Source organism: Podarcis erhardii, assembly GCF_964252035.2.
Source record: "Podarcis erhardii genome assembly, chromosome: 16".
Classification (NCBI taxonomy): domain Eukaryota; kingdom Metazoa; phylum Chordata; class Lepidosauria; order Squamata; family Lacertidae; genus Podarcis; species Podarcis erhardii.
The window spans coordinates 18,558,427-18,581,502 of record NC_138514.1 but is presented as its reverse complement, the minus strand read 5'-3'; the positions used below and the strand labels follow the sequence as shown (position 1 = coordinate 18,581,502).

The following is a 23,076-nucleotide window of genomic DNA, read 5'->3' as shown; positions in this document are numbered from 1 at the left end:
CACACCGCTAGCCTGGCTCAGGAGGCAAAGGCACAAGGAGGTGGTCTGCATGTTGGTCTGACCCCCCAGATGTCCCTGTGTACTCCAACCCCCAATCTTCCCATGTTGAATGCGAAGGTCTGAATGGGGGCTTTGAAGCACACCTGGGAGGAGATGCTTAGAAGCTTTCATGCATTCAGCCCCCCCCCCCCCGATAATACAGTCATGTAGAGACTTGATCTCCCATTATCAATGTCACTGTGTCTTACTGGAAAGGATGCGGGTGGCGCTGTGGTCTAAACCACAGAGCCTCTTGGCTTGCCAATCAGAAGGTCGGTGGTTTGAATCCGCAAACCACCACGGGGTGAGCTCCCATTGCTCTGTCCCAACTCCTGCCAACCTGGCAGTTTGAAAGCACACCAGTGCAAGTTGATAAATAGGTACCACTGTGACGGGAAGGTAAACAGCGTTTCCATGCACTCTGGTTTCTGTCACAGTGTCTCATTGCACCAGAAACAGTTTAGTCATGCTGGCCACATGACCCAGAAAGCTGCCTGTGGACAAACGCTGGCTCCCTTGGCCTGAAAAGCAATATGAGCACTACAACCCCACAGTAGCCTTTGATTGGACTTACCCTTCCAGGGGTCCTTTACCTTTACCCTTACTAGAAAGGAGACAGGCAAGGCAGCAGTGAGGCTGGCTACAATTCTCAGAGTGGTTTAACAATCAATCCCCCTTCCCAGGAACTTTGGGAATTGTAGTTCTGTGAAGGGAAGGGGGCAGTCTCCTAACAACTCTCAGCACCCATAACAAACTACAGCTTCCAGAGTTCTGTGGTCAAAGCCAGGACTGTTTAAAGTGGCATCACAGAGCTTTAAATTTAGGGGCTTCACCATGTATTTCCAAATGAGCGCTTAGGCTCAGAATCCACTTGGAAAAGGTGAAAACCATATATCAGTGCAGGATTATTCTGTAGTAGCCATGATATAGCAGAACACAACGATCCAGAAGTTCTCTATTGGGATGTACTCACATTAAATGCCAGAGAAGAAGCTGGTGGTGGGAATGTATGTCCCATCCAGCTGTTTGCAGCTGGACAATGCAAAGAAAAGAGAAGATGCCAAGGACCATTCGGGGAATTTAATCTCCACAGCTGTCCAAGGGCTTGAGCCACTGCCAATGCAGGGAAGCCGAGATGGAATTCCTCAGACTAGCATTGCAACTGAGTTCTGAGAAAAGAAATGATAAAGACTGGCATGTTTTAGCTTATTACAGAGGAGGGGCCTATAATTAAATAGACATTAGTTTGCTAAATGGTCACTTCCTGGGGTTGCACTGCCATCCGATTAAGTTCTATCTTTTTTCCATTTGCATTAAGTGATACATGTTTAATTGTGTTATTAATATGCTGCAGCCGGGAAGCTTGCAGGGTTTCGTAATTGGCGTTTAACTGGATAGTTCCAGCATATTAGTGGGTTTTTGGTTTTTTTTAATAGCACATGAGGAGTTCCCAATTGTCTCTGACCGATACATTTTTGGCAACGGTCTGTCTTTGAAAGTGTTACCTGAGAACAGACAGTGCTTCCCCATTTTCCCCCATTCCACATTGAAGCATCACTCATGCAGAGGAAATGTTTGTTTGCTTTTAGGGCAGTGCTTTTTTTTCCTTTAAAAAAAATGTTTAGGGGTACTCTCATTTTCCTACTCATATTGAAATACTGCCCCTCAATGAGGCCAAACTTAGATTCAGAAAATGTTTAGGGGTATGCATACACCTGCACACACCCCCCCCCCGAAAAAAAAGCACTGAGTCTGGGTGCCTCTCCAGCTCCTGGGATTCTCCAACTGCTTTTTTGGCATCTTTCCTAGAGGAGGAGGGTGGAGAGAGTAAAAGTTCTCTTTGCTCTCAGAGCCAGCCAAGGATATCGAAATCTAGACCACGAGGGAGCATAAATTCAGGGTCTCTAAACTCTGCCATTGCTGGAACCTGGACCTGTTTGCTGCCCTGCTGACCAGGCAAGGTCAAAGTTTTGAGTTATCTTAAGAGGACTTTCAACTTGAAATTGAAAATGGTGAAAGACAAATTTCCCTGCTCTAAGGAGAATTATGGGTAGGGATAGCAGCACTAACACTCATGTGAGAAAAACCTGGAAAAGGAGAACTGGCCATGAGTGGAGAGCCCCCTCTTTCTACTGGCCTGGTTTACTGCATCCAGACTGTAGCTCAGTGGCTGGGGCAATCCAGGCAGATGTATGGGCGGGGTATAAATAATAAAATTATTATTATTATTATTATTATTATTATTATTATTATTATTATTATATCTGCTTTGCACACAGAAGCTCTCAAGTTCAACCCACAGATTCTCCAGGTGGCATACATCGCAAGTGTCCTGGAAAAATCGGGACATCCCATTTTTTCCTCACTAGACAACGGCAGCCATTTTGGCCACTGGGATCTGGCATTATTTTGCACCATGACTTCTCCCTGTGTGTGTGGGGGGGTGCTTTTTCAGGGCGAGATCGCAGCACAAAATTGCACCAGATCACAGTGATCAAAATGGCTGCCATTCTGTTGCAAGAGAGAAAAAAGAGAAGAAAATGTCTGGGAAGATGGCGTCCTGGTTTTTGCTTTCAGGATGTTGGAGGGTATGAGATTAGGGTGGGTAAAGCCCCTAACTGAAACCCCAGAAAGCAACTGTCGGTCAGTGTGGGTAATATAAGGCCTCTTCCATTGTTCCTCTGACAGTCGGAAATTTAATGGGGGGGGGGGGCTTTTCTTGACAGAGCGATGAGGCCATGAAGAAAAGGTCACTTGGTTAATTTCTGTATGGCAGGCAGCTGTTAAAAACGGAGGTGCAGAGCCAGAAAAAAATGGCAACCTTAGCAACAAGGTGTAGACTGCATCAGCTGTTCATGATATGTCCTTGGACCAATGGCTTGCCAGACAGATGTCAAAGAAGCCCCTATGGGCAGACAAGAAGAGCCTCTCCTTTAACCCCTTTACCAAACATAGCTGGACTAAGCATTTTACACCCAATTTAAGAGCGGATGAAGCAATGGGAGCTGTTTCACCAAGCCTGATTTCATTCCCCCCCCTCCCCTCGCTAGTACTCCAGATTAAATTTATTCCAGGAGTGACTGAGTTAATCCTCTACTCCCGCTGTGATTTCTCAGCACCAAAATCCACTTTCTATTTTTCCTACTTCTGCTTCTGCCTGCTACCTGGAATGCACTCAAAGAGAAATTGCAGCAAAGGGTCGCAGGGGGTCAAGCTGCATTCCATAAGAGATTATTTCCCCCCATATCCAGTGACTGTTTAATGGCTGATGGCTCCTCTGCCTCACCTGCAGGAGAAGGGAGGTGAAAGGGAGCCTGCTGTGATCAAAGATACCTTAGCACACTGATGGGCATTTGCGCGGCAGGGTCACAATCTCAATCTGGAATTCCAGTCCGTATTTTATGGACCACCAACCCGGCAGAGGTGTTTTAAAAAAGGGGGGGTGTCTGAAAGTGAAATGGATGTGTGTCTCTATCTCTCAGCCTTCATTCCCCATACATTAAATGGGGATAATATGTGCACTGCTTGCTTGGTTGCAGTGAGGGTGGTGCAGGGCAGAGGTGCGCATTACAACATCAGCTGTACATTCACACACACATAATTTTTAAACAAACTTTTGAGTTTTAGTGCTTTTTTTCCTTGGAGCACATGGTTTCAGTTCTACATTCATTTTGTGGTGAAGCAGTTTGTGTAGAGATATTAGCTGTTACATGTGTTTTTTTATTATTATTGATTATTGGTTATATTGTAAACCGCCCTGTGATCTTTGGATGGAGGGCAGTGTATAATTCTAACAATTTATTATTAAACAAACAAACAAACAAACAACTGCAAACTGCCCAGAGGACATGTTCGATTCTATAAATGCCCCTAATCAACAATGAAATAAATCCATTCCCCTTAGTAACCATGGGCAAGTTCTGGGTGCCTGTAACCCAGGGGTTGCCAAATTTCCTCTTGCTGACAGGGGGGGAAAGGGGTTCTGGGGTGGCTGAGCTGCTAGGAGAGAGTCCCAGGGGTGTCAACTTGAATAAAATATGGGAGGCAGGTATAATAGATCACATGATATGGTACACACACACCATTTGAATGGCAATGCTCATCAACTTTGGGACGGGCAGCCCCCTCAAATATTTTATTGGGACCTCAGCCTCTAGGACAGGCATAGGCAAACTCTGGCCCGCCAGATGTTTGGGACTACAATTCCCATCATCCCTAGCTAACAGAACCAGTGGTCAGGGATGATGGAAATTGTAGTCCCAACCATCTGGAGGGCCGGAGTTTGCCTATGCCTGCCATAGGAGTTGGTTCCTATGGAGTCTCCCTTGGGCCATTCCGCCAATTATTTATGGGGTGGACAGGGAGGAACCTACATTTGCTGACTTCATCTGTGAACCCAGCGCTGATCTCATTTCTCTCCCATCCTTCATATTTGTCTCCAGAATCCACCTCTCCTGCATGGTCTTTGGCTTACTCCTCAAATCGTCAGTCCCAACAGTAACCAAGCTTTAAGTCAGTGGTGTGAACCTCAGGTCAGGAGCCAAAGGTGGGCCTTCAAGTTGCATCCCCTGATCCTTGGGACTCTTCCCAACTGCACTCCCTCTCCCCAGGCCACAGCCCTGACTAGCCCTGCTTCATGACCTCCTCATGGTGGTGGGCTGGACTGGAATGTGCACTTGCGTACTGATGATGCCTTTTGCTTTTCTGGATGAAGAACAGAGAAAGGGTATCCGAGTGTGCCTTAAAAGTAAAGGTAAAGGGACCCCTGACCATTAGGTCCAGTCGTGACTGACTCTGGGGTTGCGGCGCTCATCTCGCTTTATTGGCCGAGGGAGCCAGCGTACAGCTTCCGGGTCATGTGGCCAGCATGACTAAGCTGCTTCTGGCGAACCAGAGCAGCGCACGGAAACGCCATTTACCTTCCCGCCAGAGCGGTACTTATTTATCTACTTGCACCTTGATGTGCTTTTGAACTGCCAGGTTGGCAGGAGCAGGGACCAAGCAACGGGAGCTCACCCCATTGCGGGGATTCGAACTGCCGACCTCCTGATCGTAAAGTCCTAGGCTCAGTGGTTTAACCCACAGCGCCACCCACGCCCCACCTTAAAAGTAGCCTCCTGTAAGAGGAGGAGGAAATGACACCTATTGTTTTGCCCACTTTTGCTACTGGTCCCACCCACCATGGGCAGGTGGCCCCTGGAAGGTTGCCCAGGAGAGAATGTGGCCCTTGGGTTGAAAATTGCTCCCCACTCTTGATTTAGATACATGTGAGGTCATGTACCCAACTTCTCTCTCTCTCTCTCTCTCTCTCTCCTTCTGTCTCACCACTGTCTGTTTTATATTGTAAGCACCCTGAGGGAGGTGGGGAAGCCTTATCCATGTCACCTGGGTGTAACTCTGCAGGGCTCTATATAAATCAGTGGTGCAATGTGCATAGGCAAACAGGAACACAATACTGTTTCCAAGTAAGCATGTGTAGGATCTTGCTTTTGTTTGACCCTCTCGCAATTGTGTTTTTGCAAATAATAATAGCATTTTATTTTATTTATTTTTTAAAGAAAAGCTCGTTTTCTTCCTTTGAAACTGGCCGCCTTCAATTCCTCCGTATCTTTCGTCTTCAATGTTAAGAACTCTTTCTCATTCACCCCCTGGGTACCCGGCACTTGAATAACTCTGTCTGTCTTCTACCGCACCAGGAATGATGCTTCCATTGCTGTTTTATTGGACAGGACAGTAAATCTGATCCAGATCTCTGTCACTGCAAATGGAAACATCAACCCTGCAGCAGCCTTTCTACAGGAGAATTTAATAGCTAGCAGGCTACGGCAGAAGCGGGGGCGGGGGGGACAGAGAAGGGGAGAGAATGCTCCACCCTGACATGACAACTCATCCATTCTGACGGCTTCTGTGCAATGACTACGTGATCTGTTAAAGTCTCTGCAAGCTACTGGGTTAAATAAGCCACAGATTATATTCCACGGTGATTTCTGAGGACAGATACATGGAACTGTGCGTGTGTGTTGCGGGGTGGGGGGTGGGGTGTCATGTTCCAGGAACTCACAAACAGCACATAAGAAGGAAAAAGGCTAACAAATCTGCAGCTTCTAAGTTTGAAAACACAAATCCACTAAGTGGGGTGGAGAGGGATGTGACCGAGGTTTATAAAACAGTGTGTGGCATGGAGAAAGAAGACAGAGAGGAGAGGCTGTTGTTTTCACCCTCTCCCTTTCTTCTAACACTTCCAACTTGGGATCATTTGATGACAGCGACAGAGCTACTGTTAGGCTGGGTGAGGCAGCTGCCTCGGGTGGCAGATGTTGGAAGGCAGGGAACTGCAGGGTGGTCCTGGGGATGGGGCCTAGGCTCAGTGCCAGAGCATCTCAAGGTAGGAATTGGAGAGAACCCAGCTAAAACCCTGGAGAGCTGCTGCCAGCCAGTGTGTTGTTGTTTGTTTGTTTGTTTGTTTGTTTGTTTGTTTGTTTGTTTGTTTGTATAGTGGGACGCGGGTGGTGCTGTGGGTTAAACCACAGAGCCTAGGACTTGCCGATCAGAAGGTCGGCAGTTTGAATCCCCACGACGGGGTGAGCTCCCGTTGCTCGGTCCCTGCTCCTGCCAACCTAGCAGTTCGAAAGCACGTCAAAGTGCAAGTGGATAAATAGGTACCACTCCGGCAGGAAGGTAAACGGCATTTCCGTACGCTGCTCTGGTTCGCCAGAAGCGGCTTAGTCATGCTGGCCACATGACCCGGAAGCTGCACGCTGGCTCCCTCGGCCAATAAAAGCGAGATGAGCACCGCAACCCCAGAGTCGGCCACGACTGGACCTAATGGTCAGGGCCCCCTTTACCTTTACCTCGGGTTACAGACACTTCAGGTTACAGACTCCGCTAACCCAGAAGTAGTACCTCGGGTTAAGAACTTTGCTTCAGGATGAGAACAGAAATCATGCGCCGGCGGCACAGCGGCAGCAGGAGGCCCCATTAGCTAAAGTGATACCTCAGGTTAGAGTGATACCTCAGGTTAAGAACAGTTTCAGGTTAAGAACGGACCTCCAGAACCAATTAAGTTCTTAACCCGAGATACCACTGTTACTGAGCTAGATAGACCAACGATCTGACTCTGTATAATGTCCCTATGTTGATCTTGACTTATAAGGCCCTAAACAGCTGAGAAGCACACCATCTGAGAGACTACCATCTCCCATACCAAATCACCCAGATTTATTGCAATCTGATAGGGAGGCTCTGTTGACTGTACCATGGAGGTGCAGAGCAGGGTCTTTTCGGTAATGGTTCCTAACCCGTGGAATGATCCTCCGGAAGAAATCAGGCTGCTGCCTTTCAGAAACAATTAGGGGTGTTACTGTGAGTAAAAATGGCGCCCAGTACACTTCTGCTGCGCCAACCTTTCGGCCGAAGGGTTGGACTTCAAACTGAAAGGAGAGGAGGCTATATTTTTAATAACATGACAAAGGATGTGAGAGAGTTTGGCACTTTGGAGTTAGATTCAGAGACCTGGAGGGGACCATCAATGACATCTAGTCCAACTTGCTGCTTCATGGAGGAAATCCTGAGCTACAGCATCCTCCAGAAATGGCTGCCCAAGCCTTGGCTGGCAGCGAGAGCTCCATCAACCTTCCATGTAGTTGGTTCCACTGTCTGGATCTCTTATTCTTAAGAAATGTCTCCTAATGTTGACATGAAATCTGCTGTCCTGTATCTGAAGATATACTCCAGGCTTCTGGGTCAGCCAAGAGCTACAGTATGCCCACTTTTATATCTCAGTATTTAAAGAATCCTATCACATACTCAGTCTTCCCCCAAGCTAAATATATTCCCGGTGCCCTCAACCTTTAAACGGCATTTCCATGCTCTCTGGCACGCATCACAGTGTCTCGTTGCGCCAGAAGCAGTTTATTCATGATGGCCACATGACCCAGAAAGCTGCCTGTGGACAAATGTCGGCTTCCTCGGCCTGAAAGAGAGATGAGCGCCACAACCCCATAGTCACCTTTGACTGGACTTCACAATCCAGGAGTCCTTTACCCCCTTTATCTTTACTCAGAGGACTTGTGTTCCACACCTTTGGCCATCTCTGTTATTCTCCTCTGAAGCGACTCCAGTTTGGCTAAATAGATTGTTAAGGAGCAGTCGGGGGGGGGGGGGTTTGACAGGAACTGTGAAAGGATGTGGATGGTTTCTGTTTTGTTTTTTGTTTTTGTTTTTTGCTGCTGCTTTAGGGCTATGGTTTTGACTTCCTGTGTCCCTGTGGGCTTGCTTCCCATCTGCTTTACCTGTATATTTGGAAATATGCATGCGCTTCAAAAACAAAGCACCCAAGCATGCTAAGGGTGACACCCACCCATCTCCCCTCACCCCCTGGTTTGAACATTGAACCCAGGGAGGTAAAAGAGCCATTTGCACAAAGCCATTTCCGACTTAGGAGGAGAAGGGGTTGCGGACAGAACCCTCCTCCCACTCACGCGGGGGCGGGACCTTGCCCCCGCGTGAAGAGGGAATCCTCGGGCGTGCCTTCCACCCCACCCGCCAATCGGCGGGCAGGGGAGGCGTAGCCTAGCCCATTTAAGGCCAGGCACGCCCGGGGACTGCCCTCTTCCACCTTTCCCGGCCAAGCGGTTTTGCCGAGCGGTCACTGCTCACTTCACTGCACAGCCAGAGGAATTGGATCAAAAAGGCTCGAGTGGCGGTTAGGCATTGGCAGGGGTCAATTGTTATGCAAATGAATGGGGGGAAGGAAGCGCCATCACCTTCCCCAATGGACAGGGTAGTCCGGTAGAGGACTCCGGGGGGCGTTGCCTTGTCCGAAGCCTAGGGAGGTCAGGGCCCCCAGCACGCCCCCAAGCGGTGACACCCGTGTGATCCTAGTTGGCGTACTTCAACAGGACTCACACGGCTCGTGGACAACCCTTCCCGGTTTCCATGCCGGGTAGTCGATAGGAGCCAGTGCCTAAGGCCAATACCTTCCAATTCTGTAATCAATAAAGTTGTGGCCTTTTTATGCCCATTAACCTTACATAATGTGTCCAGTGTCTTCATTTCTCTTGGGGGAGGGGACTTGTCACGCAACTCTACCTCTCTTTCAAATCGGAACCAGTGAAGGCGGTGAAGGTCCTATGTGAGTGTCTGGAGGCGGTTGGAGGATGGATGGCGGCTAACAGATTGAGGTTGAATCCTGACAAGACAGAAGTACTGTTTTGGGGGGACAGGAGATGGGCGGGTGTGGAGGACTCCCTGGTCCTGAATGGGGTAACTATGCCGCTAAAGGACCAGGTGCGCAGCCTGGGAGTCATTCTGGACTCACAGCTGTCCATGGAGGCGCAGGTCAATTCTGTGTCCAGGGCAGCTGTTTATCAACTCCACCTGGTACGCAGGCTGAGACCCTACCTGCCCGCGGACTGTCTCGCCAGAGTGGTGCATGCTCTAGTTATCTCTCACTTGGACTACTGCAATGCGCTCTATGTGGGGCTACCTTTGAAGGTGACCCGGAAACTACAACTAATCCAGAATGTGGCAGCTAGACTGGTGACTGGGAACTGCCGACGAGACCATATAACACCAGTCTTGAAAGACCTACACTGGCTCCCAGTCTGTTTCCGAGCACAATTCAAAGTGTTGGTGCTGACCTTTAAAGCCCTAAACGGCCTCGGTCCAGTATACCTGAAGGACCGTCTCCACCTCCATCATTCTGCCCCAACACTGAGGTCCAGTGCCGAGGGCCTTCTGATGGTTTCCTCGCTGCGAGAAGCCAAGTTACAGGGAACCAGGCAGAGGGCCTTCTCGGTAGTGGCAACTGCCCTGTGGAACGCCCTCCCACCAGATGTCAAAGAGAAAAATAACTACTAAACTTTTAGAAGAAGGCAGCCCTGTTTAGGGAAGCTTTTGGGCAGGGTATAAACAAATTATTATTATTATTATTATTATTATTATTATTATTATTATTATTATTATTATTAATGGGATGGGGAACCCACCACCCTCGAGACATTGTTGGACTCCAGCTCCCATCAGCTCCAACCAGCATGGCCAGTGGTGAGGCATGATCATTTAGATCCTTGGCATTTCCAGTTAGGAAGGGTTTGGGAAACAGACCTGCCTGTCAGAGTAGACAACCTTAGGAAAGAGAGACAAAAAGGCTGACCTGCTCCAACAGGGTTGTGGAATCTGTGCTCCCCCAGAAGTTGCTGGACTCCAACTCCCATTGGCCCCAACCAGTGCTGGGGTCAGGCATGATGCGAGCTGAAGTTCAACAACATTTGGTGGACCACAACATTTGGTGGACCTCCATCCCTAATGCTGTGTTGTATGCTGCCTAGAGAAATTTGGAAAGGCAGGTTCAAGATATTAAAACAGGAACTTGCTTTACTGTTTGTGTCCAAACAGCCATCTAAGGTAGGGCTGTCATACGTCTGGAATTTCCCAGACAAATGGGAATTCAGTTGTTGGAAACAGTGTCCAGGCGGAAATCATTGAAATGTCTGGGGAAATCTGGACATATGGCAACTCATGTAGAAAGTGTAGATTTTGGCGAATTTCTTTCTAAAAAAAGCTTTAAAACATCTTCCTTTTTTAGTTTTTTTTTGGGGGGGGGAGCCCAACAACTTTGGGTAAAACTAAAAAAAAACCCAACGCTCAACAACATTTGTGCCTGGGTTTTCACTTTTGGAAATATGGCAGCCCTAATCCTTCCTTCTCCTTCTCATCTCTCCATCTTCCTTCTCATCCATGTGTTCCTCTCTCCACTTTTGCCAACATGCATCCCTCACTCCGGCTTGCAGCAAAAGTTCACATTGATTTCTGTATCCCATTCCCCTTCCGTCAAGACCTTTCCAATCAAAGTGCCTGATTAGATTTACAGCCTTTCCAGGGGAGCTGATGGCATCCCCCTCCCCTTGCTACCTGCTATCAGGAGGGCCATTAGGGGCCGATCCATCACAGGGAAAAATCCCCCCAGCCAAAGCTATCGTTCCCCCACCCACCCCCCAGTTTGTTGCCATCTCCTTCCCTGCCACAATCTCTAATGTAGTCAAAGGGATCATATCGCATCACTCCGGCTGTCTGCTTAGGCCTGGCAGTTAAGTGAGCTGTCTCGAAGCAGAAATATTATTTACGGGATAATGTAGTTTAGGAGAGAAAGAGAGTGACACACAGCCAGGGGAGGTAGAGGACGGGGACGGGAGGGGGAAGGAGAAGGGAGAAGATCGGCCTTGCACTACGATAACTGCCAGCAGCTCCAATTCATCTTGGTGACACCCAGGCTCATGCAGTTTAATGGAGGGCAGAGAAGGCTGGGTGTAGGACACAGGGGGAGAGGTATACCTAAAGGTATGCAAAGAGATGCGGAAAGGAGATTTTCTCCCCTTGCCACACTTCTAAGATCCACATGACCAAGAAGTCGATAGACCAGAGTCCCTTCTGTTGTGGATAATTCAGACTGAAATTCCCAGGTGTCAAAAAAAGGTTATTTATGTATGCCACTAGGGACGCAGGTGGTGCTGTGGGTTAAACCACAGATCCTAGGACTTGCCAATCAGAAGGTCAGCAGTTTGAATCCCTGTGACAGGGTGAGCTCCTGTTGCTCGGTCCCAGCTCCTGCCAACCTAGCAGTTTGAAAGCACGTCAAAGTGCAAGTAGATAAATAGGTACCGCTCCGGCGGGAAGGTAAATGGCGTTTCTGTGTGCTGCTCTGGTTCACCAGAAGCAGTTTGGTCATGCTGGCCACATGACCCAGAAGCTGTATGCTGGCTCCCTCGGCCAGTAAAGCGAGATGTCCCAACTAAAGAAGAATGGCAACTTGAGTTGACAGAATATGCACAACTCGCAGACCTAACATCTAGAATAAGAGAACAAGAAGAACATACGTTTAAAGAAGATTGGAAAACGTTTATTGGATATATGGGAAATAATTGTGTACAGCTGAAAATGCTGGCAACATTAAGATAAATTCAACTGCGTAAACAAGTTTTGATGGATGCAGTAATGGAATACTGAACGGTATAGTTTCTGTAAAATATGCAGGGATTTATGATATGTAAAATGAACCATGGGAAGAGAAGAAGGAAAGTCATTGATATCTTAAGGATGTAAAAGGAGTATTTTAAATTGTAAAACAGAAAATTTAATAAAAATTATATATATATATATGAAGTTGATAGATTAGCACCTGGTTCTGGGTATAAACTAAGGGAGTCCATTGCTCAATCAGTTGGAGGCAGTAATGCTTCTGAATGTCAGTTACTGGAAACCGCAGAAAAGGAAAGGGCTTCTGTACTCAAGTCCTGCTCAAGGACTTCCCACAGGCATCTGGTCAGCCACTGAGAACAGGATACTTGACAAGATGGGCCATTGGCCTGATCCAGCACACTCTTGTGTTCTTACTCAACAAGAGTTTCTCCCCAAATAATTTACAATGAACTGCTGTGGAAGTGGTTTGTTTTAACAGCAATTTTATCACTGTATCCCTTCATTTGCTGCCTCCTAATAATACCTACAGTGATATTGTTGGCACAGGGACCAGAGACTGGGAAGGGGAACCTGTGGCACATGTGATGCTGCTGAACTCCAGCTCTCATCAGGACCAGCCAGTGGAGAGATCCATCAGGGAGATGTATTCCAGCAACATCTAGAAACGCAGAAGTTCCCCATCCATGGGGTTGAGCAAGGGTGGAGGACCTGTGGACCTCCAGGTGTTGCTGGACTACAAATCCTATCATCCCTGACCACATAAGCTGGAGCTGATGGGAGTTGGAGTCCAAAAACAATTCCCCAGGTTTGGGCCATCAGCTGAAATTAAGACAGTGCAGCTCCTGTACCTTTAGGAATGGAACAGAAAATCTCAAATGTTTGGCAGCATTTCCATAAATGTCTTCATCCACGCAACGGTCACAAGTGGGAACAAGGCTGTCGCATTTACGGCAGCAAAATCTAGCACGGGGACCTTTCGACTTGATTGTGAAGATTTGCTTCCTTCACGGAAGGCAGGAAAGATCCCGTTTGATGGGCCGCGCTGTCAGACCTCATGAAAGCAGCTCGCTTCTTTGGCTTGCTCACACTGGCGTGTCACAAAATTCTGTTTCACATAATGTAACGCTCACATGCCTGTTTTATGTCAGCAGATGTTAGGAGGAGGATAATCTCTGTAGTGTTTCTCCACACACACACACATCCCTTAAGACATCAGGCTTGGATGTGCTTTGTTACAAGCTACGTATTCTATTCTCCTCCCTCACCCTTCCATTATTTGCAGGTGATCAGATCATTTTGCCCTCCCCCCCCCATTTTAATTTTCCCCCTCCTCTCCTGCAATTATCTTTCCCTTTCATCACCACTGGAGCTGGAAGTACAAAGTACCAATTAGCTGGTTTTCAACTTTAATTAGCTTGGAAGGTAGAGCAAATTAAATCCTTTTATCATATGTTTCAAAGCCCTTTCCCATCAAGCTCCCACCCACCCAACGCAGCCTCCCCACCCACCCCGGTTCCAACCCCCCCTCCGAATCCCCTGCCTTTGAATGTGAAGGTCATTTTCACACTCTGAGGTCAACCCCAGTCTCTGTATCCCCACCACCACCTAACTTGGATTGGGGCCTTCCAGCTCCATGGCGGGGAGGGCGTTGACTGAGACGTCTGTTCCTTTTTCATTGAGTCTTCTCTGGCTGATTTTACAGGGTGAGCCCTCTCAAACGATCTGCAAGGAAGAGAGCTGTTCAGGACTGTGTGAAATCTTTTTGGACAGGACAGGATAAGAGGGATACTGAATGCCACTATGTGAAGGCTGAGGTCATCTTTGTATCTGACATTGCAAAGAAGCACTGCTTAGTCCCTTATATCAGAGCCCAGCCACTGAGATTTTGGGGGAGTCATTACTGGTGCCCCTACTTGGCTCAGAGGCAGAGCTCCTAGCGACTAGAAGCTGCACATTCCATGTTGTGGGTCCAAGCCTCCGGGCTAAGATTGTACAGGCATCCTCTTTGCTGAACAACAACTTTCTTGCTCCAGCAGGCATTTTTAGATAATAACAGGACTCAGTTTAATTGAGGGCTGTTGTTGTTTGTTTGTTTGTTTGTTTGTTTGTTTGTTTGTTTGTTTGACTTGGTGTGGTCTTTATTTATGTACTCCGTTTAAGATATGCTAATGATTAAGCAGCATTTAAATGCCAAAAATAAGCAAATAACAATTGGAAATACAAATGTGACTTCGATTTAGGTAGAAAGGCTCCTGGAATTTGGGCTGCTCCAGAATTTCAGCAGCACCCCAAAAATTATTTGGAGGGTGCTGGATTTTGCACTTTTGTTTTCATATTTATTTATGGAGTTCCTTATAAGAAGATTTTTTTTTATCATAGAGTGGGAATGAGTAAGCCAGAAATCATCTGGCCAAACCCACCAATGAATGCAAAATGGCTCTGCAATGCACGATGTGATGGTGGCACCCATGACAGGTGTCGGCTCAACTACCACCAGGGCAGATCTGTCCCACTTCCAAACAGCTCTTGCCATTAGGAAGGTTTTCCTAACGCTCAGTTGAAACCTGCTTCCACACTGCTTCTTTTCTGCTTTTCCGGTCCAGACTAGAACCAATATACTACTTCTCTTGCCATGCAACTATCAAAGATGCGCACAGGAATATAAAACGGCTAAACCAAGCCATCCAATAAACAATACAATACAATGAAATGAAATGAAATGAAATGAGAAATGGAAATTTTAAAATGAAAGGAAGATAGAGGCAGCGGAAAATAACACAACAATTGTCACCTGGCTATAACACAGAGAGAGAAGGGAAACAAGGCCTCTCCATGGTCTCAGCTGAGAAACGAACAACATTTCTCTGTTCTTCTCCTTGAAATCTTAAGCTGGTTGTTACAAGAACTCTGTTACTTAAGATGAGTGATTGAGTTTGCCATTTTTCTCCTTCCTCCTCCTCTCTTTTCGTTTTGTCGTTTTCATTTTCATGTCTTCACTATAAGCTTGAGGACAGCGAATGTCACTCACTGCAATCTATCTCTGTGTGTGTGGTTATCAACACACACCATGGATTATTTACAGCCAAGGCTTGCTCTGTTCCAGGTGTGGGGAAGCTTTGTCTCTCCTAATGTTGCTGAACTACAACTCCCCTCATCCCTAGTTACTGACCGTGCTTGCTAGGGCTGATGGGAGTTGTAGTTCAGCAGCATCAGGAGGGCCACAGATTTCTCACACCTGCTGTAAGCATAAAGCAAAATGAAGTTGAGTCCAACATGTTAGACAGTCATGTGTGTGTGTGTGTGTGTGTGTGTGAGAGAGAGAGAGAGAGAGAGAGAGAGAGAGAGAGAGAGAGAGAGAGAATATGGAATGTCTCCTGTACAAATAAAGCTTAGACTCTCTGAATGTAGAAAAGTAGGAAAACACAGGAAAGGTTGGGCTAGAGCATTTTTCCTTGCTAGCTCTATTTATTGCATTTATTTATGCATTTCACTTATTTATTGCGTTTATGTCCCAATCCACCTATTTCTGAAAGGAGCTCAAAGTGGTTTATATGGTTCTCTGCTTCCTCCTTTAATCCCCACAATCACCTGAGGTTGGTTAGGCTGAGAGGCAGTGGCTGACCCAAGACTACCCAATGAGTTTCATGGCCAACTGAGGACTTGAACTCTGGTCTCCCAAAGTCTTAGATGGCAGAGTTTTCTAATTACATCCTTCTCTATCCCTTCCTTTCTTCTTTTTCTTTTCCCTATCCTTTCCTCTTTCCTCCCTATCCTTTCCCCCTCCCTCCCTCCTCATAAAATATAACCCACCTCCACTTCCAGTATGAAAATGTGCCATTTCCAATGTACCACCTCATTCTGTTGTCTGTGTGGAGCTGGCCTGAATGGGTGAACAGGATCTGCTGAAATAAAAGTGGGGAGGGGAGATGGCACTAAAGTTCTAGCTGCGTTTGGCTCATTCACACATGAAAGACTACACCTGAGGGTGCCATCATCAGCTGCTGAACATCCACATGCAAACTGGCCTAAGAATGGGAGTCTAACCTGGAACCAGCGGGTCCTGGGCTTTTGGTCCCGTGTCCCTCCCAACATCATTGCATCGCCTTCTACAGAAGGCACTGCCCACTCTTCCTCACCATCAAGGCATTTCCCCAACAGACCAGTAACCGCTGAAGCTCAGAAGGAACCTGTCGCTGCATGATGGAGGCCCGGCAGGATCCATTTATCACCCGGCAGGCAGCTTTATTTTTTAAAAAAGACGTGAGAGTATATCAGGGCCAGGAGAATAAAACAACTCAACAAAGACAAGCAAACACGGGAAAGATGACAGCCTGGCGAGATGAAGATGTACAACTGGTGGGATCACAGGAAGGTAGAGGCGGTATTTGTGTTTGGGGGGGTGCACATCTGCTTGCTGGGGAACCAGCTAAAGAAGCACCTTTCCTGAGCAGGTATAAACTGACTCAGTATGGGTCAGTTTCTAGGTTACGTATTGGGCTGAGACTCACAGCCAATACTGATTTTCTGCTGCAAAGAGGTAGGGAGAGGGGTGTAATTTGCACAGGGTGAAACAATGGGTTGGTACTTCTGCCTCCACCCATTCCAAGCCACTTTGCGCTCTTATTTATTTATCATTTATTTATTTAGAACATGTGTTGTTGTTGTTTACCCACCCTCCACTTTAAGGTCCCGGGGCAGGCTACAACAATTAAAATACAATATTTAAAACAGTTCAAAACAACTTATGATCACAGAAATAAAGTGGGTCCTAAAAATATTCATCATATATGTGTGTTTGTTTGTTTGTTTGTTTGTTTGTTTGTGTATACCATGCCAATCTCTAAGCAGGGAGAGCCTCCAGAGGTTCCTGCACTTACCTAGGTTTAAATTCCTTGGAATGAAGCTCAGATGGTATCTTTATGATATATGGCTTTATTTATGCATATATACAACCTGAGCATAGGAAGCAAGGGCTCGGAGTATTAACACTCCCGTAGATATTGCTCCCCCCCTTTTTTATTTATTTGTTCACATGTCTCACAGCATTTATATACCATTTAATCGAAGTCAACTTTGCTATGAGAATTAAAATGCAATCAGACAAGAGTCATAGGAGCAGACAAAGCTGCCTTATATCGAGCCACACCATCCAGCTTAGTACTACCTGCACTGACCGGCAGCAGCTCTTCAGGGTTTCAGGCAGGGGATGTTCCCAGAGCTACCTGGAGATACCAGGGATTGGATGGGGGGATCTTCTGCTTGCAGAACTGATGCTCTGCTAGTGAGCTGCAATCCTTCCCTTTGTTGCCCAACAAGGGAGTAAATGGTGTGATAAGGGCCTACCATGCAGAGTTGATGTAAGGGTAATACTCCACATTTTGTTTTGTTTTTTGCAGGCTTGGAACAGTTCTGCAAATGAGAAATGATAGAATGTTGCTTATATGATCTTAGTGCCTAAGACTACTTTTTCCTATTCATTACAGATAAGCCATTGCCCCGAGGGATACCAGGAGGCATTTTTGGAATCCTGGGCGTTGTTGCTGCTGCTGCCCTCATTATCAGTGTGGCTGTGACTGTCTTCATTGTCTACAGGCGACAGCAAAAGGGCCGCTCTGACACTGACAATGATCTGTGAGTACTACACGCCCACCACAACCCCATAGCTGTTCTCCCAAGAAGGAAAAGGAGGAGGATGAACTTTGAGATTGCATGGGCCAATAAAAGGATAGGGCACCAATTGTGGAAGATGCTATTGCATGGGCATTCCCTGGATTGAGGAACCATGTTATGCACCTCTAATAGTAGGAAAGAGCTGTCTGTCGTGTTGATCTTCCATGACACAGCTCAAGAGCAACCTGAGGCCCCCATCAATGGGATGCATTGAGATCAGATACATCCAATGGAAATCTAATGTAGAGGATTCACTTTTGCACTCTCTGGACCACCCTTTCTGCCCATTTAATTTCAACTCTAAGAGGCAAATAGCTTTAGCAAGTCCCTGTCCTGGGCTTGCAAGCCTTCATCTCATTGCTTCCCCTTTTAACGGGACCATTTTCTTAGTACTGGTAAAGAAAATACTCTTTCTTCAGAGGGCATTTGAACATACCTCCCTCTCTCCTCTGCCTTGCCTGCAGCTTCTCAAAGCATCCCTGGAGATGAATAGGGTTTCTAGGGAAAATGTTATTGTGCCAGGACAATGCATGGCCTGTCCATTTTTGTAAATGCATCTCACTCCCCACTTGAGCCCATTCCTGTATGCCAGTTATGCACCAATGGCACATCAGCCTTCACTCACTCTGTACGTGGAGCCAGTTTCATTGTGGAGACTCTGGGATTGCTTAATAATATTCTAAGTGGGGGAAACCTACATCAGCCACCACCGTGCTCACTCCTTGAGAGAAGCTCTTTGCTCCTCTCCTCTGTTCAGAACTGAAGTGGGGGAGATCCAGTCCTGGCATCCAGTGAAATATGGGCATGTCTAAGGGTGTGTATTCAATTTGTTTTTTTGGTTTTTTTTATAAATATTTATTAACAATTTTTGAATACAATACAAAAGAAAAAACAATATAACATGCATCTTAACATAATTTCTTAACTTCTTTGGACTTCCTCACATCTCCCGCTCCTGCATTCCTCACACAGAAAAAAAATTTTCTAGCAATTTATCGCCTTGTTTCCAATCTTATTATCTAATTTTCCCATATTTTTTCTCTAATTTTAGATATCCTTTGTTCAAATCCTAAAAAATTAAATGTAATCTAATAATTATCCAAAAATTTATCTTTTCTTAAGTCTCACTTATCTTCATAACACCATCTAACTTAGTGGTGCCAGATTATTTATGATCTAGCATCCTTCTTAACATTCATACAATTTACGATATTTTTGTAAGTAAATCTTGAATTTCTTCCAGTCCTCTTCAACCGTCTCTTCTCCCAGGTCTCGGATTCTGCCGGTCATCTCGGCCAGTTCCATATAGTCTATCAGTTGCATCTGCCATTCTTCCAGTGTGGGTAAATCTTGGGTTTTCCAGTGCTTAGCGATGAGTATCCTTGCTGCCGTTGTTGCATACAAAAAAAATATTCAGTCCTTCTTTAACACCCTCTGGCCGACAATACCCAAGAGGAAGGCCTCTGGTTTCTTAGGGAAGGTATACTTAAATACCTTTTTCAGCTCATTATATATCATTTCCCAGAAAGCCTTCACTCTAGGGCAGGTCCACCAGAGGTGAAAGAAAGTTCCTTCGCTTACTTTACATTTCCAACATTTATTATCGGACAAATGGTATATTTTTGCAAGTTTGACTGGGGTCATGTACCATCTGTATATCATTTTCATAACATTTTCTTTCAAAGCATTACATGCAGTGAAGTTCAGCCCAGTGGTCCACAACCTTTCCCAGTCCTCAAACATGATATTGTACCCAATGTCCTGTGCCCACTTTATCATAACCGATTTTACCGTTTCATCTTGTGTGTTCCATTTTAACAGCAAGTTATACATTCTTGAAAGTACCTTAGTCTTAGGTTCTAACAATTCCGTTTCCAGCTTCGATTTTTCCACCTGAAACCCTAACTTTTTGTCAAGTTTAAAAACTTCCTTAATCTGAGCATAGTGTAGCCAATCTCGCACTTTATCTTTCATTTTCTCCATACTCTGCAATTTCCAATTATCTCCGTCTTTTTCTAGTATTTCCCAATACTTTGGCCAATTGGCCTCCATATTAAGTCTTTTTCGGGCCTTAGCTTCCAATGGTGAAAGCCACCTTGGAGTTTTATTTTCCAGTAAGTCTTTATATTTTGTCCAGACGTTAAACACTGCTTTTCTGACAATATGGTTCTTGAAAACCTTGTTAATCTTAACCTTGTCATACCATAGATATGCATGCCAACCAAAGGTATTGTTAAAACCTTCTAAATTCAGTACATCAGTGTCTTCAAGAAGTAGCCAGTCTTTTAGCCAGCAGAAAGCTGCTGGTTCATAATACAACCTTAAGTCTGGCAGGGCAAAGCCCCCTCTTTCTTTCGCATCAGTTAATATCTTAAACTTAATTCTGGGCTTTTTGCCCTGCCAGACAAATTTGGAAATATCTCTCTGCCACTTCCAAAAGCACTCTGTTTTGTCCACAATCTGTAATGTTTGAAACAAAAACAGCATTTTTGGCAGTACATTCATCTTAATAGCAGCAATTCGGCCTAACAAGGAAAGTTTCAATCTTGTCCAACTATCTAAATCTCTCTTAATTTCTGACCAACATTTCTCATAGTTGTCCTTAAATAGACTCAAGTTTTTTGCTGTTATGTTTACCCCTAGGTATTTTACTTTTTTAACCACATTTAACTCTGTCTCTCTCTGAAACCGTTCTGACTCTGTGACTGTCAATTTTTTTTCTAATACCTTGGTTTTCTGCTTATTTAATTTAAATCCCGCCACCTGACCAAACTCTTGAATCAGTTGTAATACTCTTTTCGTACTAGGTTCTGGCTCCTGTAAGGTCAAAACTAGGTCATCTGCAAAAGCTTTAAGTTTGTACTGTTTCGCTCCAACCTGAATTCCTTCAACCAACCGGTCCCCCCTAATCATATTCAAGAGCACCTCCAGGACTGAGATGAATAACAGTGGGGAAATAGGGCAACCTTGTCGTGTTCCTTTTTCAATTTTGAACTCTTCTGTAACCACATTGTTAACTATCAATTTAGCTTTTTGTTCTGAATAGATTGCATCTATCCCATTTTCAAACCCCCGTCCCACTCCCATCCCTTCCAAATTTTTCTTCATGAATTTCCAAGAAATATTATCAAAGGCCTTCTCTGCATCTATAAAAATTAACACAGCTTTTGTATTGATATTTGTTTGCAGTAGTTCCAAAATATCAATAATGTTCCTTGTGTTGGCAAACAAGTGTCTACCTGGGAGAAAGCCTGCTTGGTCCTTGTGAATTACTTCATTTAAAACTTTTTAAAATCTGCTTGCTAAAATGTCTGCAAAATTTTGTAATCCACATTTAAAAGGGAGATGGGACGGTAGTTCTTAAGTTGTGTCTTTTCAGTTTCCAATTTAGGTATCAATGTGATAAAAGCTTCTTTCCACGATTCTGGTGCCTTCTTCCCCTCCATAATTTCATTGCCCACCTCCATCAGTGGTTGTATCAGATAGTCTTGGGTGTGTATTCAATTTGGGAGAGGCTGATCCAATGCAAACAAAGAACTCAGCAGGAGGGGAGAAGATGGTGGATTTCTACAGGGATATTTACAGAGACCTTTCACGAGCATCATAGGAGGTATCAGTGAGCACACTGGCACCCAAAAGCACCACATTAGTGACTCTGCTGTAAGATGAAGGCTAGGTAAAGGGACCCCTGACCATTAGGTCCAGTCATGGCCGACTCTAGGGTTGTGGCACCCATCTCGCTTTATTGGCCGAGGGAGCCGGCGTACAGCTTCCAGGTCATGTGGCCAGCATGACTAAGCCACTTCTGGCGAACCAGAGCAGCACACGGAAACGCCATTTACCTTTCCGCCGGAGCGGTACCTATTTATCTAATTGCATTTTGACATGCTTTCAAACTGCTAGGTTGGCAGGAGCAGGGACCGAGCAACAGGAGCTCACCCCGTCGTGGGGATTCAAACCGCCAACCTCCTGATCGGCAAGTCCTAGGCTCTGTGGTTTAAACCACAGTGCCACCCGTGTCCCTAAGATGAAGGCTGGAACCTCACAAAATAGGCTTTCTGGGATGTTCCTGTGCCCTGCATTGTGTCTATGGCTGACATTTTCTCTTCCTGCAGGATTGACCTTCCCCCCTCCCACAAACCTGCTCCCCCACCTCCCAAGCGGAAGCAGGAGATGAAAAGCCACCTAACAGCAGAGGATATCCAGGTACCTTCCCCCATTGCTGACCATCCTCACCTGAAGCAGAACGAAGCATGGTTTCTCCAGCCACTGGTCAGAGTTGCTCTGCCCAGCCTATCTGGGGAAGCCTTTTGGTGGGGAGTCCATTTGATAGGATGGGTGTGATGAGGTAGGATAGTGAGGTAGGATGTGGTGAGGTAGCCATTTCCATAGTTCCTTCAAGGGATAATGTAATTCAATCTGCAAATTTGGCAAGAAAATGAAAAGGGGTGGAATGAAATAGAATTAAGGGGGAAAGGGAGTTGGGGAGAGAGGGAAAGAAGATAATTCTAATAGGCAAATAATACGGATGGTCTATTGATAATATTTGTGAAGAGTTGCTAATCTGCTCTCTTGAATTTTACTCACTCCACCAACCACAGGTAGTGCACTTGGACAACATGAAGGAGCCAGAGGAAGAGATCCAGAAGTTGCCACCACAACCCCCCTACTATGACATGGCAGCCACCGAGCCAACCCCTCACTCTGACAAGATGGTAAGGATGGGGGCCACTGCCTGCCCACAGTCTGGACCTTTCCATGGATCAGGGATGGGGATCCTGCATTCCTCCAGGAACAGCTGGACAACAACACCCATTCTCCTTGACCATTGGTCATACTGGTTGGGGCCAATGGGAGTTGGAGTCTGACAACATCTGGTGTGCCACAGGTGTCTCCGTTCCTGATTCAAGAGGAGGCCTTCCTTGCTCTCAGGAGGGAATGTCTCATCTAAACATTTTTTTTTGTATGCAGTGTGGAATGCTGCTTCATATATCAGAGATGGGAACAGGATGCTGGACTCCCAACTCCCATAGTCCCTGACCATTGACCATGTTGGCTGCGGCTGATGGGAGTTGGAGTCCAAAAGCAATTGGAGGGCAACTGGTGCCCCATTCCTGACATACAACTTAAGCACCCTGGTAGTCAGCTGGTGGTCCAGTCTGACTCCCTCAGCTATTAGGTCTCTCCCACCCACTCATCCCCAAAAGGTAACTTCCCATCAAGAACCCCTTGTTGCATCATGATTCCTTTTCTAGGTGAGAAGCAAAAAAAAAAAAAACACAGGTGTCTCTTTGTATAATCTTAAGCCTGTCACTCATAGCAAGCAATGGCTGTTGTGGTACATCCTGCGAGCACTTCTCCAACTCTGTGAGATGGGAATTGAGAACC

The 23,076-nt window shown here is 46.0% G+C and overlaps 1 protein-coding gene across 5 annotated transcripts in view; it reads left to right on the top strand.

Moving 5' to 3' along the window:
- The window catches only part of NECTIN1 (nectin cell adhesion molecule 1), a 196,113-nt gene that overhangs the window by 149,300 nt on the left and 23,737 nt on the right, over nucleotides 1-23,076 (top strand). For all 5 annotated transcript variants that reach the window (XM_081843137.1, XM_081843134.1, XM_081843135.1 and 2 more), the window contains 3 exons: nucleotides 17,502-17,649; nucleotides 21,804-21,894; nucleotides 22,290-22,403. In XM_081843137.1, the coding sequence (XP_081699263.1) occupies nucleotides 17,502-17,649; nucleotides 21,804-21,894; nucleotides 22,290-22,403 (353 nt within the window). The remainder of the gene's footprint in view (nucleotides 1-17,501; nucleotides 17,650-21,803; nucleotides 21,895-22,289; nucleotides 22,404-23,076) is intronic.